The 17,355-nt window shown below is 39.2% G+C and overlaps 2 protein-coding genes across 5 annotated transcripts; both read right to left on the reverse strand.

Annotated features, from left to right (window-relative positions):
• Nucleotides 1-862: 862 nt before the first annotated feature.
• LOC137139073 (immunoglobulin mu Fc receptor-like) lies at nucleotides 863-7,311 on the reverse strand. Of its 3 annotated transcripts, none has more exons than XM_067525804.1 (6): nucleotides 6,923-7,311; nucleotides 6,668-6,752; nucleotides 6,207-6,259; nucleotides 3,570-3,905; nucleotides 3,438-3,482; nucleotides 863-2,400 (listed from the first exon to the last, which is right to left on the reverse strand). In XM_067525804.1, exons 1-6 carry the CDS (start codon nucleotides 6,987-6,989, stop codon nucleotides 2,363-2,365), a joined length of 624 nt encoding a protein of 207 aa, XP_067381905.1. In that variant the 5' UTR covers nucleotides 6,990-7,311; the 3' UTR covers nucleotides 863-2,362. The 3 variants fall into 3 exon arrangements, 2 of the variants coding, with proteins under 2 accessions (XP_067381905.1, XP_067381904.1); XM_067525803.1 differs by having other exon boundaries at nucleotides 863-2,473; XR_010916265.1 differs by having other exon boundaries at nucleotides 863-2,473; nucleotides 3,570-3,811; nucleotides 6,207-7,311.
• A 999-nt stretch (nucleotides 7,312-8,310) lies between these two features.
• Nucleotides 8,311-13,331, reverse strand: LOC137140168 (polymeric immunoglobulin receptor-like). 2 transcript variants are annotated; one of them, XM_067528335.1, is made up of 5 exons: nucleotides 13,172-13,331; nucleotides 10,408-10,728; nucleotides 9,846-10,067; nucleotides 9,664-9,735; nucleotides 8,311-8,711 (listed from the first exon to the last, which is right to left on the reverse strand). In XM_067528335.1, exons 1-5 carry the CDS (start codon nucleotides 13,209-13,211, stop codon nucleotides 8,503-8,505), a joined length of 864 nt encoding a protein of 287 aa, XP_067384436.1. In that variant the 5' UTR covers nucleotides 13,212-13,331; the 3' UTR covers nucleotides 8,311-8,502. The 2 variants fall into 2 exon arrangements, with proteins under 2 accessions (XP_067384436.1, XP_067384435.1); XM_067528334.1 differs by having other exon boundaries at nucleotides 9,846-10,169.
• Nucleotides 13,332-17,355: the final 4,024 nt, after the last annotated feature.

The raw sequence follows: 17,355 nt of genomic DNA on the forward strand, positions 1-17,355 counted from the left end.
TCCTATAGTCCATCCTGTGTTGTCCAGTCTTAAAATGCAGAGCTCCCTTCTGTCCGCAGATTTAAAATGAGGTCAGCGGGCTACAAGACCTCTTTCTATTGTCACACTGTCCTCTTAAATAACTTCCCCATTGTCCTCAGACTGTCAGACTCAGTCAACGCCCTTAAGTCAAAACTTGAAACTTTCTTTGAGAGGCTTAAGCACTGACCCCCTTCAGGGCTTCCTCTTACAAATCTATTGCTAGTGGTCTGAAAGAAACTTCCGACTATCCTAGTACAGGATAGTGCACATAGTCCTGCAGATAAGTGAGGCTGATAATTCTGCTTTTTCAGAGCGTGTGTCTTTTAATATCTGCTCAGCTTGGGGCTGCAATGTCAAGACTTTGGCCAGTAGATGGCACCAGCATTTTCTTTTTATGTATCAAATGCTTTAAGTTCCGACACAGCTGCTTCATATTGAATCAGTGCATCAGAGTTAACTCTGCCTGGATGTTGTTTAAATGTGTATGAGTGTATTGAATTATATTTTTGGCCTCTAATTTTGCCTCCGTAAGAACATCACATAGCATTTCGACCCTCATCAGTGTGAAACAACTGCTACAGCTCTCACGTGACACCTCATGGGACACGTTACTGCTTAAGGAAAGACTGATTTTTCTTTTCATTCATTGCTTTGCAGTTGCTGTCTGTGCAGTACAACACAAATCCAGCATGTCAATATTTGACATCCATAGCATAGCATCCATACGAGATGCCAAATGACACTGATCTTCACTCGGTGTTTCGCCCTAATCTTTCCTATCCCTGATGTTTTTGTGCCTAACTCTAACCAAACCACATTGTTTTAGTGTGTTCAGCAAAAACGACCGTGAAACCAGGCCCAAAGTAACCTGCCACTTTGTTACGTTGCACCACGGTGGTTACAACTTCACGCCTGCCTCCTACATGGTGGCACTAATTCAACAAATGGCTCACTGTGTCCTAAACGTTAAAACTAAAAACTAAACTAAACTAAAAACTGTTGTTCTTAATCTATAAATGTAAAAAGGATTCATAATTATATAGGTTTATAGTATGTGTAATATATAAATAATCAGAACCTAGATTTCGCTTATGTGTTGATAAATGTTCAGTCCCAGTCATTTGTTTGACTTGTTCCAAAGAACGAATCCATGTGAGGGAGTAGGATGTTCCTGACATTGATTAGAAAAATGTAACGGAAAACAAAATATGTGAAACAATGAAACTACACCCTAGATTAGATATCATTTTGTAATGGAAATTCCTAATAAAGCAGGGATTTTTGTCAGGACATAACCCAGAGTGAACTCGTTCTGTGATAGGATTTTCATTTTTTGAAGCTTAGGTCCGTTCACGTTTCTTGGTTCGACAAATAAGATGTCGTGAAACATTTTTATCTTAACTATTGATCCATCTCCTGGTGATGTTGTATGAAGTAAAGACTTGGATTATTACACATCAGCAACCAGATTTCCACGATATCACATTAGCTCGTAAACAGGCATCTGCACCCTTTTGCCATCAACACTGCAGTAAGCCTGCAAAACTGCCTACAGTACAAAGAAGAACAGACAGCCAGGAAATGATCATAATGTTGTTTGTCGACTGGTAGAGGGTCAGTTTTCAGATTCTGGCTGTCACCTTGGAAAAACATGATATTAACACACACAGTTGTGAATTTATTTAATTTGATAATTCATCCCACTTAACATATAAATACAATTGGACAATACATTTATTTTCTCTTTTAAACATGTGACCTTTAAAGTTCAGCGATTAAAGTGTTATGAAGGAATATGTGATTATGTTTAGACGCTAGTGTTTTATCAGATTTTCTTTATTATTATTGTAAATTTATTGCATTTCGCTTTTTAATTAAAGTCTCAAGAGCACTTGTTGCTACATTATCCTTTGAAAACTATGTGAATTACATTAACCTGCAGTTTGTAAGTTAAAAGATAAGATTGTTGTTGGATTGTAGTTACAGTAGGAGATTTTCATTGTCAAACTGCACAAAGCATCTTTAGAAGCATGAACAGCATCAGGAAAGACAGTTGCAATAGGGCCAGTTTACATGGGGAACCAGCTTTATTCTTTATTCTCAAGCTGATGTTTCTGAAGCAACGTTCCGAAGCAAAGCTTCAGGGAACTTAGAAGCAGGTCAAAAATATACATTATACAACCAGCAGTGTCTGATCCAACCTCAGTCACGTTTTTCATTATGTACAGTAAGTGGAGCTAAACACATTGGCACATTGTCTGCATTAATTTTCTTGTAATCGTTTACACAGTTGCCAGTTGCTGAAGAGTTTGCTCATTATCATAGAATCGCACATAAGAGATCAAAGCCACGTCGGTGTTGCTGTTTTTTTTCTTGATTCTGCACAGGAACAACAGGAAAACAACCATCAGCACAGCCATAGGCACAGACATGAGGACAGCAAACAAGTACCCTGGGTGAGAGACACAGGAGGACAGTGGGTAGGAAGGAAGAGAGAAAAAAGGGTTTTAAGAAAAGGGATGATTGCTCTGTTCCTCGTACAAAGCTCTTCAACGTTTTAAATCCTGTGGCCTGACCAAAAGTTAAAGATAATGAAATATACACTGATCAGCCAAAACATTATGACCACCTGTGCAATTTAATATAATCCAATTCGGCTTATCCGAATGTGTGTCCACATGTTGCTTTGGCATGGATGCCCTTCCTGTGACAAGCCACCTCAATGTCTACCTGGCTTGGGACCGGCGCCGCGCGGCTGGCGATGGGCTATACACTGGGTTTAGTGTCTTGCCCTGGGACACTTTGACATGAGCTCGGGAAGAGCGGGACGCGAGCCTCCGACCCTATGGTCGATAGGCGGCCACTCACAACTGAGCCACTGCTTCTTGTAAAACTAGGATTCATGGCAGAGCTACTGTATTGGACTGGAATAAATTGCACATGTGGTCATAATGTTATCCTGGATCTGACCTTTTTAAGATCAATTTCTGTTTTACAAAGAGACCTGATAGCAAATCACAAAATGACAAATGACAAACACTAATAAAGTCTACAAGACATGATGATTTACACGATGTTAACACCACACATTCAGTGAACTGTTTGAGTTGTTATCGTGCCACTGAATGGTGAGATATTAGCCCATAGCTGTGGTTCAGTAGGTTTTTATAATCAGTGAGCTGATGTTGTAATCTAGCAACATCTGGCAGCCGTCGTTTATGGCAACAGAAAGAATGGCAGTGAGCTATGTTATGTAAAAGTCCTTGTAGGGCAGAGGTCAGGGTGGATGTGTGTATAGGTGTATTATTGACCTACTGAGCCTGCTAACATGTAATGGAATGTAATGTAAAATTAAAAGTATGACCTCGTGAGTTGTATTGTCCTGTGTAACTCTTTCACTGTGAACTGTTGTGTACCTGTAAACCAGCCGCTGAGTTCTGAGGAAGCTGACGAGTGATTTTCTATTGACAGAAATAAGATGTTGTTACATTTAATGACAGATTCAGACTAAGAGCAAGAGAAAAAAAAATAACAGTTTGCAAACTCACCACCAGTAACACAGATCTCAAACTTCTGGAATGAAGACGAAGACAAAGTTTCTCCCAAACCACACGTGTACTGTCCTGAGTCGGACTTGTTCAGCTGTGTGATGGTCACACGCAGAAAAAAACTATTTCTGACAGATACTTGTCCATATTTGAGGCTGTATCTTCCTCGCTGAGCTTGATCTTCAGTTGTTTCAATGAGAATGTTTCCGTCTTCACATCCTCCTTTACAGAAAAACTTTGTACTGTTAGAGAAAGAGAAGTCACATTTAACACTGGCGTCTCCTCCTTCATTTCCTTTATGAATGTTGATTTCCTCAGTGTTTCCATCCCACACTGCTGCAAAAAAGATGAACAGTGAAATGACAGAATCAGCACTTCCATTAACATGGACATTTCCTCAATCTATTTCTTTTTTTTTTCTCAAAAAAAGAAATTTTTCTCATCATTTTATTTCGATTTTTTTTATTGTATTTTTCTTCGTTGATTTGTTTGAGATTTTTAAACTAAATGTAACATTCAACAAAGGCTGTGTGGGTTAACACAAAATGTAGTTGTTAAATATTGAATCTATTTATCCTGCTTCCTGTGAACATGAGAATATGTTGTCGTGTAACATTAATGTCGAGTTGCAAATACAGTACGTCGACACTGAACATATCAATAAAAATATGTTTTCTTTACCAAAATATCTGAACTTTCAAAAAAATATTCTGTTTCGGGTTTTGCCGTCATATTTAGTCCTGCAGTACAATTGTTACAGTCCAGTCCCAGTGTTTATTCGTCCTGCTTTATTTCCTGTTTTTGGCTTTTTTTGATCCTCCTGTGTCTCTTCCTGTGAGTCTGTTTAGGTTCTTCACCTTCCTCGTTTTGTCCTGATTTGTTTCACCTGTTCCGTTTATACCCTGCTCTCCCCGCTGTTCTCTGCAGGTTTGCTGTATATGTATGTGTGTGTAGGTACTTTGTTGGTTTTTCCTCCTTACGTTTGCATTAGTTTATCCTCTGCCTGGTTGTTTTACCCTGTTCCCTGTATTAGTTACCCCTGTTAATTTCCCTCTGCCTCTAGTTTAGTTCATTTATGTTTTATTCCCGTCCGTCTATTCCTGTTTAGTTCTGTTCATTAGTCCCTGTTATTTTATCCTCTTACCTGTGTGTTAAAATTAGTTATGGTCTTGTCTGGTTCCTGGTTGTACCCTACTTTGTGTCTGTCTTTAATGTGTGCACCCCGTTCGTTTGAATAGTCGTCCTGTCTGTCGTTTAGCTTGTTCGTGTCTGTTGTTACTTTTGGTTTGCTAAGTTTATTCTGTAGGTTATTACAAAAGACATTTCACACACGCTAACTTAGCTAACTAAGTCAAACAAACTTGGTTTCATCAGCTAAGTTAACTTAACTTGGCCACTTAACCAAGTTAGCAGAGCAGCCGAATGTGTCCGGCTTTGCTGGAGTCACCACAGGTCAACTAGGTAGCTCAGCTGGCAGGTCGCAAATAATCCGCTAACTCAGACAATACTATTTCTGTGGTAAACTGAGTCCAACTGTCCAATTATTAATGCTAATTTATGGAATTTAGATGCAAAGAAATTTGAACTGTACTATAAATCACTGTTGTATTACTGTAAGTTATTGTGTGTGTGTTTTATTGTATTTCCCATATGTTAAGCATAGTGGTTTTATGTTGCATACTTTATTGCTTAGGGCCCCAACAGACACTGGGGTCACCACTGTGTGTGTGTTCACAGGTTTTAATTAAAGCATTTAATGGTTGTGTTTAGTTACAGCAGCTGTAACTGCTGTAATACAGGAAAACAGTCATTTTATTTTAACATGGGTTTTATTGCTTTTAAACACATCCATAACCTTTGTCTGACCCTTATGGCAGCGCTTTCCTCACCTAAACCGAACTAGACCGAGGTCTTAGGCTTGCCAGTCCTAAGCTTTGTACATCCACCCCCCTCCCCGAACACCTACTTGAACCTCCCTTTACCTAATGAAAGTACCATTTAATTCATTCAAAAAAGTTGTTTCATAGGGACATTAAGTCCCTACTTTCGCTAAAAAAACGTAATCGTGTTTGCACTTTAGTTGTATGGTAATTTTTTGTAGACGGGGTTAATTAAGAACAAAAGGAGGAGAAAGGCCAAACCAGTCAAACAATCTGAAGCTTAATAAGCAAGAGTTCTGATTTAAAGATTTTAAAGTCAAATTTAAAAATAAACTTTTCAAATTTTTTTAACAAACAGTCATAAACAAATAACGAGAAGTTAGCAGTGATGACCTGCCTGGTTGCAACTGATACAAAATCCTATTGTGACAAAACATATGACACCAACATAATGTTCATAATAATATAATTTTTGCTGTTTATAATGACAGTCATTTATTTCAGCTTCAGATTTGCTCAGTTCTCCTTTCACTGACAGTTCAAAAGCAGGAATCTACCATCTAGTCATTCTGACAGGGGCAGCACCTGGGAGGGACACTTGGGGGGGGGGGCACCCCTGATACTAGAAAGGTGGGGATGTGCTGCCTGCCTGTAAAGAAACTTTTTCCAAAACCACATTGAAAATAAGTGCAGGTCATTTTTGCTCCATCTTGTGCATAGAAGGCTGTGCAATGTGCATCAGCTAGTGGGTTCTTACCTGACACGAAGCAGAAGAACAGAACCTGCTGGACTCTCATTCTGAATTTCATCCTAAAGCAGAAGAATCATGAGGAGAAGAGCCGCAATCACGTCTCTCCTTTCAATTTATGCTGGCTCAGTCAGGAAGCCGAGCTGGACATTTCCTCCTTTCCCTTTCTTTCGTATTGTGTGTGTGTGTGTGTGTGTGTGTGTGTGTGTGTGTGTGTGTGTGTGTGTGTGTGTGTGTGTGTAGACGTATGTAGAAGTCATCAAAACACACACGACTTAAAAAGTCACTATTCTGTGTTGGTAAATTACATATTTATGAATATGTAAAAAAAGAAGCTTCATTATTACATTATTTATATTACATATATTCATATACTGTATGTATTCATATATGAACTAGTGTGTAGCTCACTGTAACAGTAACTTTACTTCACATTCCACACTTCAGTCTGTGGATTTCAACTCACCGACCTTTGTGCTGTGTTTCCATGTGTTGTGATTCCTGGCAGCTGACAGTTGAATTCAGTGGAAAAGTGGATATAAGTGAACAATAGGCCTGTTGGGAGTAGATATAAACCCCTTAATGAAAACTTCAGTCGAAGAAGGTGTTTTTAGCAGGACACAACCCAACATGATTTACTGCCGTGATCATCCATCATTTGATCATTTAGTTATTTTTGGAAAGTTTGCTGCTCCTGCGTTGTACCGAGTGTGCAAGTCACTAACCTGGATTAACACACTGTGCATCCCGAGGTGAAGTTAGCAATTCCCCCTCACAGGACACTGTGGACATTGTTTGAGCAATGGTTTGAATACTTACTTCGCCGTAGTAATGGAGGCCTGTGTTACCAACAGTACAGCACCCTGCGCTGATTTTGGGCCGTTCGTGGTTTGCGTCTTAATATTGGTCATAAGTTTCGCCGGCATGTTTGTACACCAGAAGATCAGTTACCCAGTGGAAATATAGTCAACCATTAGCTAGTCTGTTCCATTATTATGGCTTCTGAATTTGATCATGATTTATTCTGAAAATGTATTTTAAAATATTCTCTGCTTCAAAATATGTATTTTTTTTAAAGGTAAATAATTGTCTGCACTCAGTATCTATTTCTAGAACTACGTTTACTTTGTGTTACCATTGAGACCTTTGGAGCCAGCACGTCCAAATGTGGACACAGCAAGGGGGGCTATAGAGGGGCTTTGGCAGCCAGTGGGATACATACAAGTGCATTTCTGTGACACAGTTTAGTTGGTGATGAACTGTCTCGTCCTTATCAGGATTTCAAATTCAGCTCCTCACTTGGTGCATCTCTCTCGTCTCACAAAAAGAACTTTGGACGACTTGGTTTACAGAGGCAGAGAGGAAATGGTTTGAGAAGAGAGGTCCTCAGTCAGACTGCAGCCGCTTCCTGCCATACATGAAGCCCCCTGCCAGATCTCAGCTATGTCAGCCCAACCTGTTACACCTACTGCTAACGTTCGTCTAACGAGATAAAGACCCACTGAGACAGAGATTACAAATTTTAAATTACATTTTTTAAAAGACACATTACAAACACTAAATTAAGATGAACAATAGTTTAGGTATTGCACTAAATTTAGCAGAACAAAGTGCAGTAGCTGAGCACAAGCGCTGTCCAATGGACTCACTGGGTCATTAAGAAAAAAACGGCCGTTTCCTCATTTCCTCCATTGTGTTTATTCTTTTACATTCTCTGCACTTCACCTTTAGAAACCTGACATGCACATTAGCCTAACATAGATTGTTCTGTTCACTTTTGTTATTTCTTTCTATTCGATAAAGTGGATGGACAATAACAATCAGACACAGAATCAATAGTGAAACAGAAAAATCCTGACGAGAGGTTAAAATCCTTCTGGTCCGTATGCGATGCTGTATCTGCCTCTTTGAGCTTGATCTTCGGTTGTTTCAAGCCAAACATTCAAAGTTTGAACAATGGCACAGGATAACATTAATATTTGACTGTAGACTGTAGCTGTAACACTTAAAACTGCAGGGAGGTGTGTTCACCTGCACAATGTGAACACACCATCATCAAGCATCAAAATACTAAAAATATTATATAAAATAAAAAAAAAACATCACATGTTGGTTGAGCTGTACAAACTTTATTACACAAGCATATTTTCCTGTCTCAGGGTTCGAAGTTATTATTAACATCATATTTCTTGCATGAGTGTTTCTTGGTAGGACATCTCACCATATTGTTCATTCTGTACAGTATATAAGGCTGAAGAATACAAGCTGCATTGTTGTACATGGAGTTTCGTGTTTTACGATGATATTAAAAAGTTGCAGATTCCTCATTGATTGACTGACCATCAGATTGTGAGTGCATGAAAATGTCATTCTCATAGGTAACAGCTAGCAGAGTCACGTCCATGTCCCTTCTCTTCGACTTCTTGGTTGGTTTGAGTCTTTGGAGGGCCAGCAGGACCACAGTCAACAGGACAACCGCCACAGGTACACAAGTAATCAGAGTGAGTAAGAGCACTGAGAGACACAGGACGAGTGTGGGGAGGAAACGAGAGGAGAGAGATCGTTAAAAAAAAGGAGCCACCACCCGAGCAAATGTTGCTCTGTAATAATACGGTAATATTTCATTAGTAATAAAGTACTACAGTATCTCTGTAGCAGTGTGGTAATAAGGGGGTAATGTCTTCCTTATGAGGTATCACGGTGTATTATTTCCCGAATGGGGGTAATATTACAGTAATAGGAGGGTAACAGTGTCTTATGTTAATAAAAATGTAATAAAGTAGTTTCATGGTAATTAGTACAATAACACCCAGGTAACTGCTTGGTATAAGCAATAGATGTGTGTGTGGGTCAGGAGGCCGCAAACACATTGGGAGGATTCATGACCTGCACTGCAGCCCGTAGGCGCCTTCGCTCCTGGACCGCTGTCACGTCCTCCACCCTTCCCACTTCAAACATGAAAAGTACAAACTGGGCGATTTGCATTTTACACATCTGTTTTCTGGGTATTGGACAAAATACATTTTATTAAGAGTATTTCAAGTTAAAAACATGCAGCTCTTAGTGTTTAGTTGCCACATTGTGACCAGTGGGTTTTTAGCCTCCTGACGCTTAAAAAAAATCGGTGTTACAAACGGTATCACTTTATTAATTACAACGCCGTTACTTTTTCAACATAACTGTTACCTGGTACAGAAATATTACCCATATATTGTTATTTCTGACAAATTACCATAATATTAAGTTGTTATTACCAAGCTGTAGAGTAGTTTTAGCAAAATTAGTAATTGGCTAAAATAGAAACCTCTTCAACGGTTAAACCCATGATCAAATAAATTAAGAAATAAACCAGGAAAAAAAAAAACTTCTCCACTTCAACACTTCAACAACACATCCAGTTCCAAATTTAACATGCTGAATGTTGTGAAATATTAGTCTCCATAATCCATGATCAACTGCTTTGTACCTGTGAATTCAGAGGAAGGTGGTGGGTCTGATGTTAAACTCTGCCGGAAAGTACAGGGTGGGTTGGAAGAGTCTGGAGCACAACAGTAACAATCAGAAACAGAGAATGAAATCCTGCGCTGAAGTGGCAAAAATAAGATGCTGCTGTAGATGAAACACATTTAATGACAGGTTCAGACTCACTGTCAGTAACACAGATCTCAAAACTCTGGAATGACGCCGAAGACAAAGATTCTCCCAAACCACACGTGTACTGTCCTGAGTCGAGCTTGTTCAGCTGTGTGATGGTCACACGCAGAAAAACACTTTTTCTGACAGATTCTTGTCCATATGTGATGCTGTATCTGTCTCTCTGGTCTTGATCCCCAGTTGTATTAACGAGAATAGTTCCATTTTTGCATCCTCCTTTACAGAAATACTTTGTACTGTTAGAGGGAGTAAAGTAACATGCAACACTGACTTTTTCCCCTTCATTTCCTACATGAATGTTGATTTCTTTCTCCTGCGCTGTAGAGAAGAAAAAGTCTTTATTGCCCATAATTTGAATTTATTTCATTGCCATTTAAAAGGAAACGAGTGTGTTGAATAGTTGTTAAAGTTAAAATATGATGCACTACATGGTTATAATAAAGCATTTGGTTTAGTTGATTAGATGGGGCAGTGCACAAGTATTTCAGTTCATAAATAAACAGAAATATTCCAATGTATCAGTAGTTTTATTGTGCAGTAAAACGTAGAAACTCACCATTGACAACTCTAACCTCAAATTCTCTGTACAGAGAGAAAGTCCCCAAACCACACCTGTATCGTCCCGAGTCAGACTTGGTCAAGTTCTTGATGTTAACATGCAGGACTCCTTTTGAAGATGATGTGTTTTTATATTCAATGGTGTAGCTGCCATTCTCGGCTCTGTTGTCCTTCGTTTTAATGAGGATGTCGTCGTCTTTACACTCATTCCTGCAAAGGAACTTCGTGCTTTCGCTGGGTGGGAGCTGCCACTGAATTTTGAAATTCGTTCCTTCTTTTTTTTGGTAAATTGTGATGCTGGTGTTTGCATCCATCAGTGCTGTTAAAAGATGAACAGTGAATTGTGAGATTAAGTAGTTCTGCATTGCAGTTTACTGTAGCAACAGGTTAACGAAAGTTAATCCAAGACTTCACATCATACAGAGGCAGAATGTGCAGCAATCCACAGTTTTTGCGTATAATCAGTCAGGGACATGGAGAAGAAATGGCCAAACAAGGCTAAGCCCTCATTATGTTTTACAATAAAGAGGAGGGTAAGAATCAAACCAAACTCAATCCAAACTTTATTTAAATAGCACCTCTTATACAGATTATTACATTTCAAAGTGCTTTACAGATGACTGGAAGTTGAAAACAAGTCAACCAAGCAAAGACAGTGAAAGACAAAAACAGGGATAACAATGCTCACAAAACAAGAGTATTAGTAAGAAAAAGACACCGAATGAGGCCAATAAGACATAAAAGTATCTGAGTAGTGAACGCAAATAAAAGATTTAAGATAAAATACATTAAAAATTATAAACATGAACACAATAAAACAAATTAAATGTATATCAAAATATAGATAAACAGATTAAAAACAATGATGAATAAAGCATGAGAAATTTGATGACAGACAATAAAAGAAGTTTAAAATAAATGATGTGTAAATAAATGCAATAAATGAACAGTGCACATACAATTTTTTTTAATCAAAACTCAGGCCTATAGGTGGGTTTTCAGTTTGCTGTTCTGAGATCCTCAGACTGTTCCAACAGCTCAAAAATGTTTTCGTCCTGCACACTTGAAAAATTAAAAGACCCAAACCTATTAGGCCAAACCTAATGTAAGTGTCATGTTTTTTTCTTCTGGTTCTTGTCAGGACTCAGGCACCAGAGTTCTGAACTGGGTTATGAGGTTTTTGGGTCGACCAGAGAGGAGATCATCACAATACTCCAGTCTATAAACGCCTGCATTAGCCTCTCTGTGTAGTTAAGAGAGCGAAAAGGCCGTTCTTTAGCAATATTTATGAGGTGACAGACCCCACCTGAGCCTAAAATTTCAGTTCTGAATCTAAGGTGAACCTGAGGTTCCTGGCCTGTTGGCTTGGGGCTATTCCAAGTACAATAAGCTGCAAGAAATACATCTAAAATCCATTTTAAGGAGCATCAACAGGCTCAGTGTTCGGTGACCCTGAGAGCTCACAGCACTGCAAACCGAGAAAATCCATGCAAACAGACCAAACACAAGACAATTTAAAAAAACGTCATCGATTTGACAACACAGGCGCAACGTTGCAATATCCCCGCTGCAAAAGCCACAACACAACCAAATAAAGACACAGGCAGCGAAAAGCTACAACACAACAGAAATGTCTCCAGGAGCAACTAAAAATACATCGACACATCGAAATGTCCGTCACCTTTTAGTTTCCCCCAGAGCCGTTGTAGACAACGTTGCTCTGACAATGGAAACATTGTGGAGACACAGCCACATAAAGCTGAGTGTCATCGGCAAATTTGTGGAATCAGATGCCATGTCCCCTGATGACACCACCTAGAGGTAACATATACTAATTAAAAAGCAGTTTTCCTAAAATCCCTGGGGAACAGCAATAACAGAAAGTTATTTCAGCGTTTTTAGATATGTTTTCATTAGTTTGCAAGAGAGATAACAACAAAACCAATTAAAACGTTAGATCAGATCATATTATGTTGTGGTGGAACGTACAACAGTAAAAGCTAAAGCATCTGTCTAAATGAGATTGTTATCTTCTTTTATCGTATGATAACAGGATAAATGTCTCATTATTTTTTGGGAAAACAACTTTGTTTTTTGTGATAACGAAATAATTGATCAAAATCCAAATGAGGGTTCGGCCTTATCTTTCGGGGTTCACTTTCTTAGCAGAAATGTAAGGTCTTTAAATGTCTGTTATTTCATTTAGCTCCCGGTTTACAGGCATCAAATCATGGGTGGTTATAAACACTTGTGTGAGTTCAGATGCTGATTATAAGCCCACAGTTATCTGAGCTCACTGCTTGTTGGCGCCTTGTCGTTGTAACAGCATTGAATTGTGTTGCTTCAGCTTGATAAGTCTTTTAGGCAGGGTGTCAACCATCTCTTACACAATAACAGCTGGGATCAGTTCCAACCACCCCCCTCTCCACAACCCAAAGCAGCAGGATAAACAGAACTTTTGGCCACCAGTTAATTTAGCATTCTTGTCTTTGGACTGTGGGAGTAAACCAGAGAACAAACTGTAAGCAGACTCGACAGAGAGTGGGCAAATACGTTCTTCAGTTTGAAATTAACGTTCTCGTCTCAAACATATTGCAACTAAGTATGATGCATGATTCACTTGTTTTGTTACATGAGTTCAATTAAAGACGAATGTGTAGACGTGTCATGGAACAAACAAGATCAGGAGCAACACCAAAACACAACAACTTTCCAGCGACATTGTGCTACAGCCTTTACAAAAAATAGCCAGATAATCTTACCTGATAAGAAGCAGCAAAACAGAATGTGATGAATTTTCATAGTGATGAAGCATAGGGATGAGAAACTCCATGAGAACTGAGTCTCTCACTCCTCTCCTTTGCAATTTATTTCTGGTCAATCAGGAAGCTGGGGTTGCTTCCCTTCCTGTCTTTGTGTGTGTGTGTGTGTGGGTGTGTGTGTGTGGGTGTGTGTGTGTGCGCATGCTGGTAAACAGCAACAAAGGTGCAGCTGCAGCCAAAGAGTTTGTTTCCCATTGGTAGTCCGGCTTCCTCCCACAGTCCAAAGGCATGTTGTTGGGTTAATTGGTGTCTCTAAATTTGCCTATAGGTTTGAAAAGTCATCTATTTTTAGCCTGGCCGTCTTATCAGGATGAACAGTTTCTACGATGGATAGATGGTGATCATGATGATGATGGCAGGGGTTTAATTGGTGTCTATGAGTGATGAAGTGATGAAGCTGCTCAGTGATGAAGCTGCTCTAAAGACCATAACAAATCCAGTCCAGCTGAGGACACTGATGAGAGGGGCTCCTCTCTGCTACCCATGATCACTGATCTTGATGAACAGTTATGTAAAATCACCTGACTCATGGGCTCCTGCTTGAAAAAAAAAAACTGCTTCCAATGTGACACATGTGCCTTTAGGGCAATGGATGAACTGATTAGAGTTTGGTGGTCAAAGGTTAAGGTAAATATAAATTCTGGACAGACATAAATGGAAACTGCAACTTGACTGGTTGCTGTATCTGCTGGACTTAATGCACTAACTATCCAACCTAATGTGCCACAGGTTCTGGTGGACACTGAGACAGTCACAAACCAAGCAGGACCCTGTAGCTGTCAGCAGAGAGTCCCCATCAGACAGGAGGTCAGGGATCAGTGATGGGGGCTGATTTCTGATACAGTATTTAAACTAAAGGAAACTGAAATGTTCACTGAGGACATGAAGATGCACCACATTCCTTTAACCTGAATGGAACAAGCTCTTGCTTTAACTATATCGTGACAGTATAATAAAGGCCACTCCCACCACTTTATCTCAGCCTGTCATCACTTGTTTGATGATCTGGATCATATCAACACGCCACAGCCAAATGGACTGCAGCTTTTAGCTTAGGTTGGGTTGTTGGTTTAGCTCGAAAAGGCAAATATGCTCATGGGTTTATGTTTTCTGTCCGAATCACCAGCTGATCTCCACTTACTCTTACTCTGTCCTTACTCTTCGTCTAATTACAGTAATACAGGACACCTGTTCACCTACGTGGTTCTACCCTGCTGTCTACTCAGTCTCTCACCAGACTGTCTCGAGTATTTCGCACTGTGATGCTCCTGTGGCTTGTTTTTTTCTAACAGACTTCCTGGCTTTTGCCCGCCTTACCTTCCTGATCTGTTTCCTGCCTAATCTGATTATGATTGTTGGCCTTCTGATCCTCTCCTGTCCTGTATATGCCTGCTTTTTCTTTGATGTGTGGATATTGGATTAACGTTTTTGAATATGGATTGAGGAAATTACCTCCACTGTCATATGTGCAGTGTTTTTTATATCAAACTTGGAAATTGGATTTAGATCTGGACTCAACTACCTCTGAGGTCACCTTCCCACACCACCCTACTCTTTACCTTCCAGAACAATTCCAGTCCCCCCCTCCCTTTCTTGTTGATGATGATGATGATGATGATGATGATTATCCTTCTCCTACTTGTGTGTCAATTCTAGACAGTAGACAAGTTTATTATTTACACACCACGGAGGATGAATGTGTCAGTTTAGTTTTCAGTTTCCTTTAGCTTGAACATAAAAACAAAATTCATGACAACAAACAAACAAAAGTCTGCAAAAACTAAATCAATAATCTAAAAATAATAACCAACTACATCATGAATCCAATGTATTGACAGTATTATTATAAAGCTCTATCGATAATGAGCTCCTGGCAATACTTCTATTGGTTCTGTACTTCATACCTGTAATCTAGGAAAACAAAGAGGATGTAACTTTCCAGTATATAAAAAAACTTGGGGGGAAAAACTTGTTTCAATTTAAATAACAAATATCATGATTAATTGCTGCAGATCTATTGTCATTTACTTTATTCCTCTGTATTTTGTCGTTACGTTATAACATAAAGATGTTTTTCAATAGTTTTGATGTTGTGCCTCATATCCAACCCCCAAGCAGCTTCACTACAGGTTGCCACATCTCGCCCTTGTATGATGTAATGACCATCTCAGCAGAGCAGGTGGAGAGAGAGCTGTGCAGGCTTCACCCCACAGAGGCTGCAGCTCCTGATAAAGTCAGGTCCAGGGTACTGAAAACCTGCGACCCACAGCTCTGAGCCTGCTGCTGGACAGGGGAACCTGTGGGGTGGAAAACATCCCGCCTGATGCCAGTGCCGAAAGTGGCCTCCCCAGTGTCCTGTGGCTCTAACCTCCTGGTCCAGGCCTTCCTCTGGCCCCTGGCGATGCCATCTCTGGACAGCTTCCAGTTTGCTTATCAGCTCTCTGTAAGGATAATGTTCGTTGACTTCTGAAGTGCTTTTAACACAGTCCAGCCTGTCCTGCTGGAAATAAACTGGACCGGTCAGTTAATGCAGCATCAATCTACAGAAAACACAAAGCAGGCTGCATGTTCTAAGCTTTGCTTTACAGTTTCTCTTTTTCAAAAACATCTGCTGGAGAACCTGCTTTTACTGATGTTAAGTTTTACTGATGTTAATTGTGAGAGAGGAACCAACATTTTCAAAGAAATGATAAAAAACACCTAAAATTTTAACTGGATGCCTGATCAATTCATTTCCATTTTTGCATGTGGATCCATGTTTGTTGATTCATTTAATTCCCTCAAGGAATCATTTTCTTCGCAGAGTGTAAAGAACAACTTTTTCAAATGTTTTATACTGAGTACACACTGAGTGTACTGAGTCTCAGATTTTACAGAACGTTTGTCTTTGGGTGACGACACAGAGGGAAACTCATGTGAGATGCTTTTCAAACTGTTTGCATGAATCATAGTTATGGAATAATAATAATAATAAAATTAATCAGCAACTTTTTGAAATAAAAAGGTTTCAAAAATACTTGAGGAAACACAAACACAGAGGTGAGTTTCCGTAGCCTTTTGAAAATCAGCAGAAACTAAGCTACGTCTGCAGCGTCATCCACGTCCTTCATATTTTAATTGAATAGACATTGTTGCTGAGTAGAGGGCTTCAGTTACCCTCAGAGACAAAGCTGTGGTGGAAGGGTGTTGGTTTTCCTTACTCCTCGTCATCACCTTGATAAAAATACATCAAAGGCTATTTTATTTCTTTTTTTTCTTTCCTAAATATTCATTTGCTAGTTTTCAGAGAGTCGTCTGTGAGAACACACCTCCAGTCTACACATGAGAACTCCACCTACTAGAGTCTCCATCCGGCAAGCCGAGAGATTTTCATTCATTTCTCGTTTCCCAGAGGATTCATCCCGAGGGCTTAGACTTTTCCTCTGCTGCCATTGTATGGTTTGCATTTTGGGGGTTGACCGAAATGTCTGTATCAGTGGATTAACTGCCAGAAAATATGGTCCGGACGAGAATTAAATTTAATAATTATAGTGATCCCCTGACTTTTACTATCATAATCATTTCAGCTTATGACTAAATCCCTCTCTAATGATTATATACACATCAATACAGAGCAAAGAATTCAATACCAAAAATGACCCATTCAGAGCTGAGCTGATTGATTTCCATTAAAAATAGCTGCATAATTTAATTCAGCTTTTGTTTAAACTCTGAATTATTTAAAATGTTTGTGTGTTGCAGTGGTGGAACTATCAATCATTCGAGTGCTGTACAGATAATTCAAACTTATAAGATGATAAAAGTACCCAGCAAAGAAAAGACAAAAAGACAAAGACAACAACAACAAAACATCATGATGCCAGTAAACAAAAGTATTTAAACTAACTTTAAATAAAATAATAATAATAACTGATTTGACAAATGGCACATGAAACAGGGGCAATGAGACATAAAAGTGTCGTTGGAATAACATTTCTCATGAAATTATGGTGAATATGTGATTTATTCTTGATAGATCATTTGTAGCTTCTTGAAACTTTGATGACCGATCAATAAAGTTTCAAGAAGCTAAACAAATTATCTTATCTTCCAAACATATCACAGTGAAAATTAAACCACAATTA

The sequence above is a fragment of the Channa argus genome, chromosome 13 (genome assembly GCF_033026475.1).
Source record: "Channa argus isolate prfri chromosome 13, Channa argus male v1.0, whole genome shotgun sequence".
NCBI lineage: Eukaryota > Metazoa > Chordata > Actinopteri > Anabantiformes > Channidae > Channa > Channa argus.